This window comes from Ictidomys tridecemlineatus, chromosome 8 (assembly GCF_052094955.1).
Source record: "Ictidomys tridecemlineatus isolate mIctTri1 chromosome 8, mIctTri1.hap1, whole genome shotgun sequence".
NCBI classification, from domain to species: Eukaryota; Metazoa; Chordata; class Mammalia; order Rodentia; family Sciuridae; genus Ictidomys; species Ictidomys tridecemlineatus.
In genome coordinates, this window is record NC_135484.1 from 29,133,593 (window position 1) to 29,151,726 (window position 18,134).

At 41.1% G+C, this 18,134-nt stretch overlaps 1 protein-coding gene across 1 annotated transcript; it reads left to right on the forward strand.

Moving 5' to 3' along the window:
• Aldh8a1 (aldehyde dehydrogenase 8 family member A1) lies at window positions 1-17,934 on the forward strand. The gene is made up of 7 exons (XM_013360511.4): window positions 1-220; window positions 3,660-3,807; window positions 5,093-5,248; window positions 6,841-6,990; window positions 12,243-12,499; window positions 15,310-15,471; window positions 16,804-17,934. Exons 1-7 carry the CDS (start codon window positions 95-97, stop codon window positions 17,254-17,256), a joined length of 1,452 nt encoding a protein of 483 aa, XP_013215965.1. The 5' UTR covers window positions 1-94; the 3' UTR covers window positions 17,257-17,934.
• Window positions 17,935-18,134: the final 200 nt, after the last annotated feature.

Here is an 18,134-nt window from a genome sequence, read left to right on the forward strand (position 1 = left end):
AGAGAACAGCTCAGCACTGGGGGCAAAGTTGGGGACAACTCAGGGAACAATTGTGAAGGGAAAGGCAGCAGCACTTCTTCTCTGTTCTGGAACAATGGAACTTTTGATGCTGGAAAACTTCATAGATGGGAAATTTTTACCTTGTCACTCCTATATAGATTCTTATGATCCATCCACAGGAGAAGTGTACTGCAAAGTGCCAGATAGTGGGAAAGAAGAGGTGAGTCTGTTCCCTTAGAGAAAATGGAAATGTATTTAATGAATTGGCAAATTATGAATTACTTCATTTGCTAAAAGAGAAGGAGGTTGGAGGAAAGTATAGAATTGTGAGGCAGAAGGAAGACACTAAGGTTTCTCTTGTAACAGGACATGTCTGAGACTCAAGCAAATTTCAGGTTACTACATTCAGAATAAAGTGATTTTTCTAGCCAACCTAATAACTCTATGTTCAGTTGTTACTTATTTTATTTTATTTTTTTGTAATTTTCAGACATCTCCTTACGGGCATATGGTATGAAGTGTACTGTAGCAACTGTTATTAAAATTCATCCTTTCTCTACCAAGTGTTACCTAAATTTATGAGTAAATCTGAGGATTTCTAAAAAAAAAGTGTCAGTTCACTAAAATAGAGCAGCAACATTAATTATTCCTCATATCTTCAAATAACTAGGATAATTCAATAATTGAATAATGAAACTCAAAATCAAATTCTCATATACTTTTGGAGTTAGATTTAGCATTTTAAAAGTATTTGACTTTTTATTTAAAAAAAAAACTTTTAAACTCTGAACTTAGTGGCATAGACTGACTTTCTTTCCCTTCACTCCCCCTTTTTTCCTTCCTCCCTTCCTTTACTCTGTCTTTCTTTTCTTTGGCTGATGAATTTATTTTACTTTGGGAAATTTATAAAATATTTGAGACATGTTAGAGTAGTTTTCAGTTACTGCACTGAGAATGTAAATATGTCTGCGGTGGTAAACATGACTGGTGTATGTTTAGTCTTTTAATGCATAATATATTATAATTTCTTTTTAAGACACAAAACCTAGATTATTTAAAATATAATTATGACCTTCATCTATAAAAATAGGTTGTATGCAGATTTCTTTGAAGAACTCAGTTATTTTTTTCTGTGAAAATTTCAAGTCTGTCTTGCATTAACAAAACCTTTAGACTTGTGGATTAATGTTGGCAAATATTGGCTAATTTGTTGGTTAAACTATAATCTGCAATTTTGTTTGTTTTAAAGGACCCAAGATAGCTGTGGGAAATCTGGTCTTGACTTTTCCACTCCTTCTTGTTTCACAGTGTTTTCCAAAGTGAAGTTAAAAATGACAAATATGCCAAATTCAGGTTGAATATTTTCTGCAGTTTACGGTTCGTACCTTTTCAGAAAATAGATCAAAACTGAAAATAGTAGCTGCTACTACAGTAATAAATATTTTTTTATTTCCATGAATGCAACTCACAAGTATTCTATCTGATCCCATAAATCCCATTTTATTTTCCTGGCTTAAAAGAAAAAAAAAAGAAAAAGGTCACTGTATAAATTACATGATAAATTTCTCCAAATAGTTGCTCACAGCAAATCCTGCCAGTGCCCAGGGGTTCCTCAATCAGCTTTAGTTACGTGCTTTGCCTTCACCAAGCTGCCTTACCAGGATTGTCCCAAGGGTCGAGTTGTAACAACCTAGAAATTAGTTATCTGTTATTGTCCTTATGTTCTGAGGACAGAGTGCTGACACTTTGGTGTCTGGTGCCTAGGTCAATGGGTGTGTGCTGGTGTGCATGCTCAGACACACACATACATATACTTATTGTTGCTCATTTGTGTTATGGCATTGCAGCCGGAAGCACAGACCAGAGTCAAACTGCCTAGGTGCAAACACCCGTTCCATGGCTTGCTGCCTGTGACCTTGACTTACAGCTGAGCCTCTTTGTGCCTCATTCTTCCCATTCATGAAATGGGGATAGTAATGATTCGTAGTGTTGTTCTGAGGATGAGATGGACTAATCAATGTAAAGCCCTCAGTGCTTGGCCCTTTCTAAGTATTAGCTTACAGTAATATTATTGTATATGGTAGATTAATATGCCGTCTATATTGTACAAACATAAATCAAGTGACATAAGACAGTTTGGAAAACATGAATAGACTTGAATTTTCTAAATGTTACATATCAGAATTGTACATGATCTACTGTAGGAATGGAGCCCCTCTGGTTGGCTGGCAGTAGATTCTCCATGACTGCAGATTGAGGTGAAGGTCACCAAAAAGTCCACCTCCCTTCCTTCATCCTGCCTGCAGGTCCACATTAGAGATTCAGTTTTGGGGGTGAGGCTGCCATCCTCAGACAAATTTCTGCTGACGATGAGAATCTTAATCTTCAATGATTGTGGTTGCTGTGCTGGGTATGGAACCCAGGGCCGCACACATGCTAGATGGACACTCAACCACTGAGCTAAACCCCCTTAATAATCTCATGCCTTACTTCAGCTCAGCTGAAAGTAACTTTTTTCCATGAGGGAACATTGGTGGGGTTCTTCATGAGAGGGCTAGATCAGGAGTCTGGATGGTCAGATCACATGGCCCAAGAAAGGCGCTCCTGACAGTCTGAAGCCTGTGAAGAAGGATTCTGAGGCTGAGCTGGGCCCAGTGGTGGGAGAAAGGTGTAAGTGACTGTTTATCATGCACAAGCAGAGGAGAGCCGTGACACATGGACTACAGATTTGCCATGTCTGGAAGAGGCATTGATTAGACATTCCCTGAATGGGAAGAAAGGCAGAAGCAGGAAAGCACTCCAGATTCATTTTGCCTGAGTCACATTTTGGTCATGAGTTGGCCCTGCCCATACCTCCTCATGTTGCTTCTTTGGGGATGTAGCTTCAAAACTAGAGATCTAAGATTTCTGTTCAACCCTAGATCCCCTCCTTTCCAACAGATACCCACCCCTTCCATTGCACACTGGGCTTTGGGCAGGGCCAGTGGTTATGCCATAACAAGTCAGTTTCTGGTTTGGGGAACCAAAAAGATCTGTATTTGTATCCTGATATGCATTTATTAGCTGTGTCACTTCTGGCAAGTTAAATGAGCTTTCTGTGCCTCACTTCCTCATCTGTAAAATGGGCATAAAATACTCAAGATAAAGAGGCTAACTGAAATAATTGGTATATTTAGTCATAATCCTTTAGTTATAAAATCATTCAATAAATGACTAACATAGGATTAGCCATTCCAAGGGCCAATGACATTCCAAGGATAGGATTTCATACAAAACTTTAGATTTTATACAATGTTAGAACTGGATTAAGAGCTTTAGAGATTCCATACATCTAAAGTAAGTTTCCTCTCCTATTCAATATTCATAAAGGTCTGTTCTTTGGAAAATGATTGACATTGCATATCTGTTGAGATTTGAACAGCTTCTTTCTGATTAGCTGACTGCCACATTCTAGCTCCTTTGGTTGAGATGGAGGGGGTTTTGCTTTGTTTTTGTGGTTTCTATTTGCTGGTGGCATAAACAGCTGTGTCGCCTACATGTGGTAGCCCAGCACTGGCACATTTTGGATAAAAGGGAGCTGTGGGTTCTGGATTCCTCCAGTCCCTCAGGAGCAACAGCTTTAGGCTGACCTTCCTCCCTCTTCTGTTTGCTCCTCAAAGATCGAGGTCGCAGTGGAGGCGGCCAGAAAGGCCTTTCCCAGCTGGTCATCCCGCAGCCCCCAGGAGCGCTCCCAGGTCCTGAACCGACTGGCAGACTTGCTGGAGCAGTCCCTTGAGGAGTTGGCCCAGGCAGAATCTAAAGACCAAGGTGAGAGCCATTTCTTTCTAACAGAGCTGTGGTTTGAGTGTAGAGGTCTTGTACTAAATGCTTAGAAGAACAGCAATATGTTACCCAATATTGACCATTAGTACCCTTCTTCCAGTGTGTGAGGTGGTCTCTTGACACTTAAATGTAATTGATGGAATTCAGGACTCTTTGTCATTATTCATATTGACCCTCCTGCGGTGCCAGGCAGGTGCTTTCTTACAGCAATGGCAGAGGTGGAGGCAAAACCATCCAAGGCTGTGGAAAGTCATGGCTTCCCAGCTGGCTGCTCCTGCCCCATTCACAGCAGTCATGAGACTGAACCCAAGGTCAAGGTGCAAAGAATTATACTCTGTTCCTTTGGTGGAACAAAATGCAAAGGTCCATAGCAAAGGGCATGGATATGGGGACAGATGAGGAACTAGGGCTGATCACTCAATCTTCCTCCCATTCTGAGAGTTTCAAAGCAAAGATCATTTGAAGAGCAGTGGCACGGTCAAGTTATGTAGAAAGTGCTCTGATCTTATAACACAATCTCCCAATTTTTCTCCTTCCTTGAATAAATGTTTGTAAATTTCTGCAACACTGTCTATTAGGAAGAGCCAAAAACTTTTAAAAAATGTATGCATGCCATAAATTAGCATAGAGTTAGGAAGCAGCCTGGGGGCAAGCCCTTGGAAAGAAAATGTTTGCTCTCCACCTTTCTTGGTGGCAGAGTTTCTTTGCCTCACTGGAGGGCACTCAGGGGCAATCCAGGCAAGATCATGCTTCTCCTTCCACTCCATCCAGGAATGGGGACATGTGACAGGTGAGCAAGCGTCACACAGCATCTATGGCTGGGATGTTCCTGCTAATCCTTCAGATTAGGGGGACATTTAATAGAACTCACGTGTTTGTATGTGATGTGCAAACACAGCTATCTCAATACCCATTATTTCAACCCCTTCACAGCACTTACAAAGCCTGGTGATTTTGGACTGGCAAGAGCTTGTGTGGGTGAAGTGTTTGCATCTGACAAATTCACAATGAGAGCTACAAAATGTTCAGTCCACAAAGCAAAGATGATCTGAGTCAACTCTGCCCCCGCCCCTGCTGATATTATAACCTCATACCTAATAATTTCATAGTTTTACCCATCCATGGTCAAGGAATGCCTCCCCAGGGCTGGAAGGAACTGTGACTAGTCCAGTGTGAATTGGGATATGGTGTGGTGACGGTTGATGGACACCTCTGTCCATGTCTACTCACTCCACTTAGAACACACTTGGAAGTGCTTTCTTCCCTACAGGGAAAACCCTGACGATGGCAAGAACTATAGACATTCCCCGGTCTGTGCAGAACTTCCGGTTCTTCGCTTCCTCCATCCTGCACCACACGACAGAGAGCACACAGATGGATCACCTGGGCTGTCTGCACTACACAGTGCGGACTCCGGTGGGAATCGGTAGGTGCTGGTGGGAAAAGCAAATGTCATGATCATGCACAGAGGTGCTCAGAAAATTCTGTAGAATTAATCTCAAGGAATGGACTAAGGAAAAGGAAGGAGCCAATTTCTCCCTTTTTACTGAAAATTTGTTGACCTCAAAAATCTATTTCTAATTTATTCTCTTTGTGTCAAATTCCCTACAAATTCCTGGAACATTATTTTTGAAAATTGCACATTTGAACATTATTTTTGAAAAAAAAAAATATATATATATATATATATATTTTTTTTTTTTTTTTGCCACCAATAATTAAACAACAACAACCAACCAAACAACCCAAAGAGTGCACCCGGGATAGTAGTTTATCCTTACATATGTTTTAATAACATATATGAATTAAATAAATCATAGGTATAGGATACTTAGAATAATGACTACACCTATGAACTTGTTTAATTAATAATCATTGGCTGAGAATGCTCTACTTCCTCCACTCAGTTCTTTGCCTCCTGTCCTTTGAAGAAACATCTAAATGTCTGCAATGACTAGACATATCCAGTAGATGGCAATGTTTCCCCTGAAAAGAAACCATATTTTATTAGTTAACATGAATATAAAAGAAAAGAAAATGAGACATTTTATTGTTTTGATTCTTCGAACTTTTTGGAAATAACATTTTTAAGGCATTATGGAGAGCCATAACTGCTTTCTAAGAAGAATGATAAAGTATTTTGCTGAAACAATATTTTGTTATACCCTGAAGAACAGATTTTTTTTCTCCCGCTGGGAAATTTAATACTGTAAAATATACATTTACTTTCATAACACAGGTTTTAGGGCAGAGTTTAAAATGAAGTGAATCCATTTCCTTAGTCATGTTAGAGGCTTTATATTTGTTGAGTGTTGTGGTTAAGAACCTGGATAGTTTCAGAATACCGCATGGAGATACACTCTAGAAGTTGGTATATTACTTATTCAGGAAATCTATTGGGTCAGGATACAGGTGAGAATCTAGAGAGAATTTTTATTTAAGAATATTCTAAACAGCTTAGATGGTTTTCATGATCTATGCATGAAAGTTGATTGGCTTTACTGACAGGAGGGCCCCTACCAGGACCATCTAGAACCGTTTTGATCCTACTTTACAAATAATTCTAAGAAAACTTGAGGTATTATGTGTCAATCCACAACATATTGGAAATAGAGGTGAATAAACTTGTTAAAATAAATAGCAGCTGAACAGCTTAGTAATGAGAAGGGAGAAATTTTTTAAAAAAGTAAAGCCCAGTTTATAAATCTCAAAATGCATTACATTCTGAAACTGTTAAGCAGTAGATTGATTACAGCCTTGTGGCCTTGGGGCTTACACTGTTGTTCATAATTATAATTGTGAGCCATCAAGAAATGGGAAAACTGTTTTGAAAGGCACAATTGCGTGTAATAAATTTTAGATTGATTTACTTGAATTTACCTATAAATAAGCCAAGTCTAGGGTTTTTAAGAGTAAATAAGTTTCATGCAGCATGAAGGAGTTCTCAGTAACCTTATCCGGCCAACCTGCCACTGAAGGGCATGTCAGCATAGAAGTGCTTCTGCTCTTGTCCTTTAGCGGGTCTGATTAGTCCTTGGAATTTGCCCCTCTACTTGCTGACCTGGAAGATAGCTCCGGCCATCGCTGCTGGGAACACTGTGATAGCAAAGCCCAGTGAGCTAACTTCAGTGACTGCGTGGATGTTATGCAAGTTCCTGAATAAAGCAGGTAAATAGGTGTTGGGGGGAAAATTTAGGGGAGGTGCAGAGTTATATTACATACAGATCTCCCACTTGGCAACAATATCCAGTCCAAAGACATCTATGGGATTTGTCTCCCTGATCCTTTTCTGAGAAATCCTCTTTATCCACAGCAGGGCATTCTCACACTGTTCCCTCTATTCAACTGCTACTGCAGAATAGACCCACCTCACAGGGTGGTGTCTTGCAGTGCAAGAGCATAAAACAGTAAACAGTATTGCAAACTTAAAGAGTCCTGATCTAATCAAATACATCAGCTCAATGCAGAGTATCTTCAATGGTCAATTTAAATCTTAGGTTTAAGCCACAAGTTAATCTTGGTGAAAAGGAGAAGATTGCAAGGTATTCCTATAAGTTGTACACAATACCTCATAGACACAGCCATTCTCAAAGGATTTGAATATAAATCCTTTGGCTTTCCTTGATTTGGGATCAATAATCAGAAGGTGAGAGGCCACAGCCTATCAGGCTCGCACATTTGCTCCTTGTGTTAGTCAGTTTTTCATTAGTGTGATTCAAATACCTGTCAGGAACAATTTAGAGAAAGAAAGAATTGGGCTCACAGTTTCAGAGACTGACTCCATTGCTCTAGGCCAGAGGTGAGACAGAACATCATGGTGGAAGGGTTTGGTGAAGGAAAGCTGCGCAGTTTATGGCAGCCTGGAAGGAGAGAGGGAGGGACAGTGTGCATGTGTGAGAGGCCAGGGACAAGTTATAATTCCTCAGAGTTTACCCGCTGTGACCTACTCTTCCAGCCATGCTCCACCTGCCTAGAGTTACTACCCAGGAATCTATTCAAATTCTTCATCCATTTGGTGGATTATTATCAAATGGATGAATCCTTTGATGAGATTATAACTCTTACAACCATTTACTTCTCAACGTTCATGCGTTGCCTAATATATGAAGTTTTAGGAGCCATTAATGATCCAACCATAATATTTTACCCCTGACCCTCCGAATCTTATGCTCATCTCACAGTGCAAACTGTATTCACCCCTTGCCTTCTTTCTTCTGATAGTTTAATGGCCACATTCAGAGTGCAGTCCTGGATTTGTTCTAGGTGCAACTCCACACAGACAGTCTGATACTGAACTGGGGTTTGGAGGTCACGGGCAGGAAGCCCTGCAGGTAACCTGTGAGAAGGCCCCTTGCTATTAGGTCTCTGGGCTCATGTCCACCACAGTCAGGGTGGAATGATGTCTGGGAGCTGGGGACAGACTGCCATCCTTCTGGGTATGTCAGCTTCTGCGGTGTCACTGACTTACAGCACACAGAAAAGGTACCGCTGGGCTCTCCCATATTTATAGAATGGGCAGTGGGTACAAGCCTGTCCTCTCTTCCTTCTGGATATCTTTTCTCTTGCAACAAAGACATACACATTAGGATCCAGTGAAATTTAGTCATTTCTCTAGGATTCTAATGATAGGTTAATACTGAACCTGTTTAGATCAGGGCACTGGGCCAAAAGACCCTAGTATTGCTACAGAGGAATGAGGTCTCCCAACCCAAGTCTTTGGGGGTAATGTCCATGGAAGCCCTGGTCCTCTGGGGGGAGTATATGACTCTAATGTACCTACCTCTCCAATGTCCCAGAATGTATCAGTCTTTCCTTACAAAAGTGACCACCGTTCTAATCCCATCCTTTGCAAAACTGAGTCTTTGGTAAATGCAAACTTATGGGATATTTCTTCTCAGCTCGGTGACTGCAGCTTCCTAGAAGGGTTCAGGATCAGCTTTCTGTTGCTATAACAAATACCTGAGATGAATCATCCTAAAAAGAAGAAAGGTTTATTTTGGCTCACAGTTTTGGAGCTTCATAGTCAGCTGGCTCCATTGCTTTTGGGCCTGTGATGAGACGGTACATTATGGTGGGAGCACATGGTGGAAGAAACAGCTCACCTCATGGTAAGCAGGAGGTCCCCATATTCCCTTCTAGGGCACCCCTGTAGTGACCTAACTTCCTCCCACCAGCCCTGCCTCTTAAAATTTACACCACCTCCCAGCAGTACCACAGACTGGAGCCCAACCCTTCAACATGTGGGCCTTTGGGGACATTCCTAATCCAAACTGTGGCAGGGACTTCCCTCTCCTTTGATCTCTTGGAGGAGGGGATGTGAAGCCCTGTTTTCCTGTGCACTCTCCTGAAACCACACACCTGGATCTGTGATGCGTTTTCTTTCCTCACCACTTTCCACAGAACCTGGACTGCACGAGGTTTTCTGCTTTCCATTTCCCTCTATTTTCCCAGCTTGGATCTTGCTTGTGAGCAAACAGTCCTGTAAAGCCAAGGCAGCTCTTCTCCCTCCCCGCTGGGCTACCTTTGCCAAGCTTTTCTCCCCTGAAAAATTCAGAGAGGAGTTGCCCAAATCTCACCTTTCTGAAGCCCTCGGTTTCTCCACTGGGATTTGGAGGACGTGTGAATCACAGCCAGGAAATCCTACTGAAGAGCAATGCAGGAGGGACTTTTAAGAGTGCGAGGGGGGAAGTGAAAACGAACTGCTAACATATTCTGTATTTTAAAGAGCTAACTCCTCTAGTCCCTGGTGTAGAACTATAAGTAGGTACCTCTTTGGGAATCTGGAATATTCTTTTTTTTTTTTTTTTTGGTGGTACCAAATGTTTGCCCTCATTCTTGGAGAGTCTCCTGGGGGTTTGTGGCCTTTTCCACTGTTCTTCTTGCCCCTAGCTCTATTTAAATTTTAAATACTTCTCCCTGCCAGGCACTAGCAGTCGAGAGGGGTCATTCTTGTCTGTTCCTGTGTTCCCAACTTGCCTACTAGCTGCCTCGCCTGATTTTTGCTGAATATCTGTTTGCCAATTTAACCAACTGCTTTCCTTCTCTTAGAATTGGAATCTTTTAAGGGTCAACAGGCAAATATCTGTAAAAAATTTCACTAATGTCTGGATCAAATGGCAAAATGGTCCTGAGAAATCATGGCCAGCAGATACCTCTTTACATCTGAACCTGGGTGCCACAGCAGCAGAATCAAAGGTTAACATTGCTTGTGGAAGGCCATTGGGCTGCCGGAATGAGCTCACTCTCCTGTGGTGAGAAATATGTGGTGTTCCTGTGTTCCTCTCATCCTCTGTTAAATGCTGCTTCACACAGGAGAAGTGATTCAAGCCATTTTTTCTTTCAGGATGTATTAACAGTCCCCCTTCCTCTCCCACTCCCCCATCCAGCCACACACATGCCCCATATTGGATGGAGAGGCCTGACCCCATCTAGGAAATGAGGGAAACTTGTCCTTGTTTTCTCCCCATCAGTTGCTCTCCTTCCAGACTCTTTGCCCCCACCTGGAGCCCAGGGGCTTTCACGTGGTACCAGGCACACCTCTGGTGATGACCTGGGATCCGGAAATGACCTGAGCTAGATTCCACAGATGCACACACTGAGGAGAAGTGGGGGGCTGAGAGAAGGGAGGTTCTGACAGATACTCCATGGCACTGAAACTTCTTACCTTAGGGTCTTCTGTGGACGGACCTCCATTGTCCCCTAAAGGTAATCCAGCTTAGGCAGTGGCCCTGTGGGAGAGTATTCTTCATGATAACTGATTGTCACTGTGAAATTCTTATTTATACATTAAGCGCAGATTCTTGAAGTGTTGCTAGGAATTCCAGAGAGGGTTTCTATTGAGGAGAGAATGCTTTACCTGGGGCAAGGGAAGGAGACAAGGAGCAGGCAGCTCCAAAAGCTCTATGATGGAGGACTTCTGCACTTTACTATGTTCTCCTAAAGAAATGGATTAAACTCAGCTACCTCCCCGCAGACCCTAAGAACTTCGAGACATGATGTGATTGTATGTGAGTTCTCTTCTGCACACACATCTTCCTGTATTCGCAAGCCATTTCTAATTTGGATACTGGACTCTAAGCTTTCATTCACTCATTCATTTATTTAACAATTATTTATTAACCTGCTTTGGACAGTTTTGGTATTTACTCTTTATTAAATCTTACTTTGTCTCAATTTTCTCACCTGTAAAGTGAGGGTAATAATACCAAGTGCCTTATAGGGCTTCTGTGAGTTCTAAAAATGGTATAGTAGTCCCCCTTTATCAGTGGAGAATAGGTTCCAAGACCCCCAGTGAATGCCTGAAACTACGCCTAATATTGGAATATATATACACACACACACACACACACACACACACACACACACACACACACACACATACACTAAGTTTTCCCCTATACAGACACATCTTTGATAAAGTTTAATTTACAAATTAGGCACAGAAAGAGATAAACAATAACTAGTAAGAAAAGTAGAACAATTATAACAACATACTATGATAAAAGGTACATGAGTATGGTCTCTTTCCCTCTTGAAATAGTAAAGACAAATGTTAATATTTTTAGAGAGTCACTCTGAGTGGGTTATTGAAACCACAGATAATAAATCCACAGATAAGGGGGTGATTACTATAAATCACTAACAACAATGGCTGGCCCACACTAAGCACCCAATTAATTGAGTCCTTATTGGTGATAGTCCTATGTGACCAACTGGGAATACAACAAAGAATAGAAACCACATGTCATTTCTGCCCTTCGTGAGCACACCTTCTGGTGGTGGACAGGCATATATAGGTTAATCCAGAAAACACATAAACATATACATGTAGAATTAGGACAATAGGATCTGGAGATAGAAAATATTGGAGCATCTATTTTGGGGTGCTCTTGGTACTTGTAAGTTGGTTTTAGAGTGCAGTGGCTCTATTCATAATCATGGGGCACAGGACATCCAACTCAAACCTCACCCTGGGAAACTTCCCCTACTTCCCTGGCCAAGGTAGTCAATCTTCTTTGCAGATTTACACATCCCTCTACTTAACATTTTCCCCCTGCATTTTAACTCCTAAATACCACATTGGAGCAGGGCACTGAGCCCCCACTGGAATTGACCTGCCTGAGAATATATGTGCATCTGGAGTGCTTAAAGTGTAGTCACTACTGTGGGATGCATTTCCTAGGATGTGAACCTATGAGCACCAGAGAAATCCCACCTAATGGGTTCTATAAGCAGAAGCGACTCTGTAGTCCTTGCTTTGCTATTAAACTGGAGGTAGCCATAAAAGCTCTGAGTGTTGTAAAACCTATCAAGTGCTTCTCCCATTCAAGCTATTGTAAGTTCAAGGAGAGTCTTTGTGTAACCTTAAGTCCTCAACACACAGAGGAGAATTACTATCACTGATACTGTTTCCCATCCAGGTGTTCCACCAGGTGTGGTCAATATTGTGTTTGGAACAGGGCCCAAGGTAGGTGAGGCCCTGGTGACCCACCCAGAGGTGCCCTTGATCTCCTTTACTGGGAGTCAACCCACAGCTGAGCGGATCACCCAGCTGAGTGCTCCCTTCTGTAAGAAGCTCTCCCTGGAGCTGGGGGGCAAGAATCCTGCCATCATTTTTGAGGATGCCAATCTAGAGGACTGTATTCCAGCAACTGTCAGATCCAGCTTTGCCAACCAGGTATGTGCTCTGGGTATTCCCCACCCCATGGCCCTGTCAACCTGAATCTGTTTTATCACAGTGCAAATCCCAGGAGTGAATGGGTAAATCCAGTCACTTCCATGAAAGGGGGATCAGTACACTGATATTCCAGTGTCTATCAGCTTCTGTTCATTAAGCTCCTATTGTTGTTTATATAATTTTTATCATGTACCACACATGGGCAGAATGACTGAGTTTGCTGTTTCAGCCTCCTCCATTTTGTAAGTCACGCATTTGCACTATCTCCTCTTGCTGCTCACATGTCCTATTTCTAGTGGACCTTATTCTCCCCAAAAGTATTTTAAATGCATTCACATACTGTTACCATTGCCTGTAATGTCATAGAGAGCTTCAGGCCATCTTGCATCTCCCAGAAATTACATAACAATGGTTTTGCAGGCTCTGTAGTGTTACATTCTTCAAGGTCATGGTACACCAAAGGATTAAGAATGCTAGATCAGATCAACTGTACAACAGCTTCATGAAGATGGAAGCAGTACCTGTCTCTGTGCAATAGTTTTAGTATCAATGTCTGCATAGTTCCTAGCAGATATGTGCTATTACAGAATGGTTTGCTCCAAGAGATAGTTTTATTTTAGTAGCGAATAAAGGCTTACACAAAACAGTTAGAACTTCAGAGCAGTAGGATGAGACAGATTTGCATTTTCCTAACTGGAGAAACATTGGATGTTGCATAATCATTTGAACCTCTATTTCTAAACCTGTAGAATAATTTGAGCTATAACAATCCCTTCTGATAGGATTTTGCAAATGTAAAGTGAAAAACATAATAATAATAATAATAATAATAATAATTATTATTATTATTATTATTTTACTATTATTATTTTGATGTCACTTGGGATTGAGCCCAGGGTACTGTGCATGCTAGGCAAGCACCCTTCCACTCAGCTACACCCCAACACTATAGAATTTTATTTTAAAAATGATTATAATGGTAATTATTTGATTTACCATAATTCCTAGAGAAAATGACTAGAAACACAGAGAAATTTGAGATCAATAGAAAAGGCCTTTTTTTGATACAACTGATTTAATCATTAAAATCAGAAAATATCAAATGGATAATTGAATTCAGTGTTTTGATGATTTCCAGATAACAAAAGAGAGACAAATTCCAAGGATTTAGAGTTGAGGTGAGGAAGGAAGTCACGTTCTCTGTATTAAAGTAAATGTGCACTGAGCCTGGAGGTGTAGACTTCTGGCTGCTCAGGTACTAGAATCATGCAAGGGTTTGAGTGTGCCCAAAGAAACTTTGTCTTGGAGTGTTTTAAAGTATCAGTGGGAGAAGGATCAGGGCCAGTCCAAAGCAACAAATGGATTTTAGGAACAAATAAAAAAAAAAAAAAAGTAGCTTATTTCACTTTAGCTAAGTGATGAGTCTCATGGAAGACATACTTCCTTCTTAATTAAACATATTTGTCTTATTGGGGGAAGATGTCTGTACAAACTTGGGCATATATTTCTTAACTGTAAAATAAGAATGCCAACACATCAGAGTTATTAAGGAACGAGTATCCTTGGCAAATGGCAGAGACTCTATAGATAGTATCATCCTTTTTTCATTTCCTCTGAAGTCATCCTCCCAGGGATTTCAGTATTCCCTTGCTTTCCTGGCATTGAGTAACGGGAAACTTGGTAAAACTCTCAAGTCTCTTTATCACACCCTCCTTCCTCATAGGGCACAGGGCACTTGTGCAGATGAACCTGTCTGGTGTTGGTCATTGCCCAAACCAGATAAGCAGATGGTTCTGATTTATCCTGTTTGCAGAAAGAATTGGTCATTTTAAAACATTAACTGTTTAATTCATTTAATAAACCTTTTTACAAATACCAAGGTAATTAGAAGCAGTCTGTTTCCTAGGGTGAAAATAGTTATTTATGCATTTATGTCCTGTCTTTAAGATATAACCTTCAACCTATAACTTCTCTAGTGCATCCATGCCTGTCTCCTATACTTTTAGGGTTCCAAACCCCTGTAAGAATCTTAAACTCACTAGATTCCTATCACTTCTCTCTGTCTCCATTGGTGCCTCTCTGGTCCAAGCTACCTCCACTCATCTGCACTTTGAAATAGTCTTATAAATCTGCTCTCTGTTTCTACTCTGATTTCCTTCTTTTCTATTTTCTACACAGTTATCAGAATCATAGCTTTAAAACGTAAATCTGATTATATCACTCTTCTGCATAAAACCTTCAATTTTCATGATACTGAGACTAAAATGTAAGCTCTATATGAGCGCGTGAGGGTGCACCACATTGCCTTGTTCACTTCCCATTCCTGCCTCCACTCCCAGCCTCACCCCACACTTCTTCTTGCCCCACTCCCACACCCGCTCCTTCCTGCAGCAGATCCTCCATGCTTACTGCTGGAATTCCTCCTCCAGATCTTTGCTCATCCAGCTCCTTAATGTCGATAAAAAGCACGTTTTCCAAATGTCTCTTCTTTGCATTGCCTTCCAGAATGCCCTTTAGTAAAATAGTTGTCTCCTCCTCCATCAGCTTTTCTTCCCCTCCTCTGCCTAATTTTCATTTATTTTTTTTGATCACTACCTGAAGCTTTGCTGTGTATTGAAAGTGTTCATTTGTGGTTTTGTCTGTCTTCCTACAAGACTACGTGTTCCACATGGTGGGGACTTGGTCTTGTTCACCACTGGATCCCATTGTCTAGACTAGTGCCTGATACATGACAGGCACTAGAAAGTGATGGGGGATCTACCATGAAGGAGAAGGCCCTACAGTCTTGTCATTGTTCACATTCTTGACAGGGTGAAATCTGTCTCTGCACCAGCAGGATCTTTGTTCAGAGGAGCATCTATAATGAATTTTTAAAGAGGTTTGTAGAAGCTAGCAGAAAGTGGAAGGTCGGCATTCCTTCTGATCCATCAGCCAGCATGGGTGCTCTGATAAGTAAAGCACATTTGGAGAAAGTAAGTACACCTCTGTCATGTAAGTTACAGAAAGTTTTTGGAAGAGAAGCTCAGCACAAGCATCACACACATCGGCCTTAGAGATACTGTAATTACTTCTGGAAAATCATGGGCTATGGGAAGTTATCTCTGGACATAGGTTCTAGAAACTTTATATATATATATATTTTTTTTTTGAGAGAGAGAATTTTAATATTTATTTTTTAGTTTTTGGCGGACACAACATCTTTGTTTGTATGTGGTGCTGAGGATCGAACCCTGGCTGCATGCATGCCAGGCGAGCACGGTACAGCTTGAGCCACATCCCCAGCCCTAGAAACTGTACATTTGAATATGCAAATGGAGTTCCTTGACTAGAATGGAAGCCCCATGGCCAGGTTTATTCACTGTTGTGTCCTCAAAGCCCAGAAAAATACCTAGAACAAAGAAGGTGCATAGTATTAGTTGGGAAAATGATTAAATTGCACCATATTGTGTGTTTCAGTTATGATATATGTTCCAAAAATCAAGTCACTCATTTTCCTTGAATACTTTTAGATTCTTGTCTTAAACTACCTGGTATTGGGTCCAAAGATGCACAGGTCCTGGCCATCTTTCCTGCCAGCATGGTTCAGCATCAAGATTCTGAAAAGAAACAAAGCTCATGAACCAAGCCTCTTTTAAGCCTCTTTTCAAGAAAGCGCATCTGTCATTATCTTGTAGTCACTGGGTTAATTTATTACACACTTTGATTTCCATTGTAGTTAGCTGTACTATATTAATTACCCAGATGTAGTTTCAGAGTATAATCAGTAATGAAACTAGAAATTATTTTTCTTCAAAGCTCAGCTATTGAAGGACATTCTGGCCTATCAATCTTACAAATCACTCACTTCTCATTTATAATGGACATCTCCCCCCCAAAAAAAAGGGATAAAATATTCTTTCATGTATTTAACTATAGAATACACCAGAGTATGAATTTAACTTTACTTTTTATTAGCTTCATAAACAATGTATTCTCTCTGAGGCTCAAATATAACATCAGCAAATAGGGGTAATAAAGATAGTTGCTAGAGTTTTGAGAGAATCAAGTGAGGGTGTAGGCAAAGTACGAATCTGAGTGTCTGACACTTAGATATTAAATACATTCCTTCCTTCCCCAGTGCATGATGGCTGAATGCCTATATGATGGCTGCCCTAAGGTTTAGCAGCTGAGTGACAAGAAAACCCTAGACTTTCTTAGCCATGATCTTATACTGCTTTCTGATGATTAGGAAATATTTTTTTTTCTATTGACTTGTGTGAAGCTAAATAATGAGAATTTGCTAACTATGTTTGTTACCTGCCCAGGTCAGAAGTTACATCAAGAAGGCTCGTGCTGAAGGGGCCCAAATCCTGTGTGGCGAGGGGGTAGATAGGTTGAGCCTGCCCCCCAGGAATCAGGCAGGCTACTTCATGCTTCCCACGGTGATAACAGACATTAAGGATGAGTCCTGCTGTATGAAGGAAGAGATATTTGGTCCAGTGACGTGTGTTGTCCCTTTTGATAGCGAAGAGGAAGTGATTAGAAGGGCCAACAGTGTTAAATACGGGCTGGCGGCTACGGTATGGTCAGGCCACGTGGGGCGCATCCACCGGGTGGCTCAGAAGCTGCAGTCGGGCTTGGTCTGGACCAACTGCTGGCTGATCAGAGAGCTGAACCTGCCTTTTGGGGGGATGAAGTATTCTGGGATAGGAAGGGAGGGAGCCAAGGACTCTCATGACTTCTTTACTGAAATCAAAACCATCACAGTTAAGTACTGAACTTCGCCCATGGGGAAGCTGCTGTCGTCACTGCCTTGGGCAGAGACCCTGCTGTCCAGTGTGATGAAGGAAGTGCAGGTGTCCATCGCAGCACATCCTGACGGCAGGAGGCTCTCTCTAGCTTACCTTGGAAGGCTCGCGAGATGCTACCTATTTTCAATGTGGACTCAGAAGAGAATACTTCTGAATAGGAAGTCACAACAAGGAGGCCACACGATCATCATGTCATGCCTTTCATAGTATTTTTTTCATCATCTAGATTGAATTCTTGGAATCCTCAGTAATCAGATATTTTCATTTACAAATATGGAGTAAAAAATCCGCAAAGCTGAAGAGAAACAACTCAGCATAATTCCCTGCCTTTAAGGGGACTGTGGAGATGTTCTCCTGGTCCATTAGCTACCTGTGTGGCTAAGTGATAACTGGATACTCCTCATTATGTGTGGGGGTGTCGAATGTTTCTGCACTTTGTTAGAGGAGGTCTATGTGGTAGGTTGGGCTAAATATATCTATACAGGGACAAAGAACAATAAAATTGCTACCACTTTTAGAGGAAGCTTGGAACAAGAAGAGAAAACTAATCCATTTCCACTGTCAAGTCTATCAATTGTTAATAAGGCTGATCATTTACTAATTCTAAAAGAAACAATAAAATATTATCAATTTTAGTAAAAGGAATGGCATTCACCTTGACTTGTCCATTATCCCTCCTTATGTCCATCCTATTAGAAGTATGGATTCTTCTACTAATAAAACTATTTCTAGTTGCTTATTTTTATGGATCCCCAAATGATTCAAGGAGAAAACTGAAGTTTAGCCATTAAATAGCACACTCAAGTTCATACAAATGATATGGGGTAGAGGTGGGCCGGATCCTC

Bases quoted from the DNA above. Each gene is read 5' to 3' on its own strand.
- Aldh8a1 (XM_013360511.4), top strand. From the start codon at position 95: ATGGAACTTTTGATGCTGGAAAACTTCATAGATGGGAAATTTTTACCT. The intron at 221-3,659 runs GTGAGTCTGTTC...TGCTCCTCAAAG, and splicing joins CAGATAGTGGGAAAGAAGAG to ATCGAGGTCGCAGTGGAGGC. The intron at 15,472-16,803 runs GTAAGTACACCT...TTACCTGCCCAG, and splicing joins GTAAAGCACATTTGGAGAAA to GTCAGAAGTTACATCAAGAA.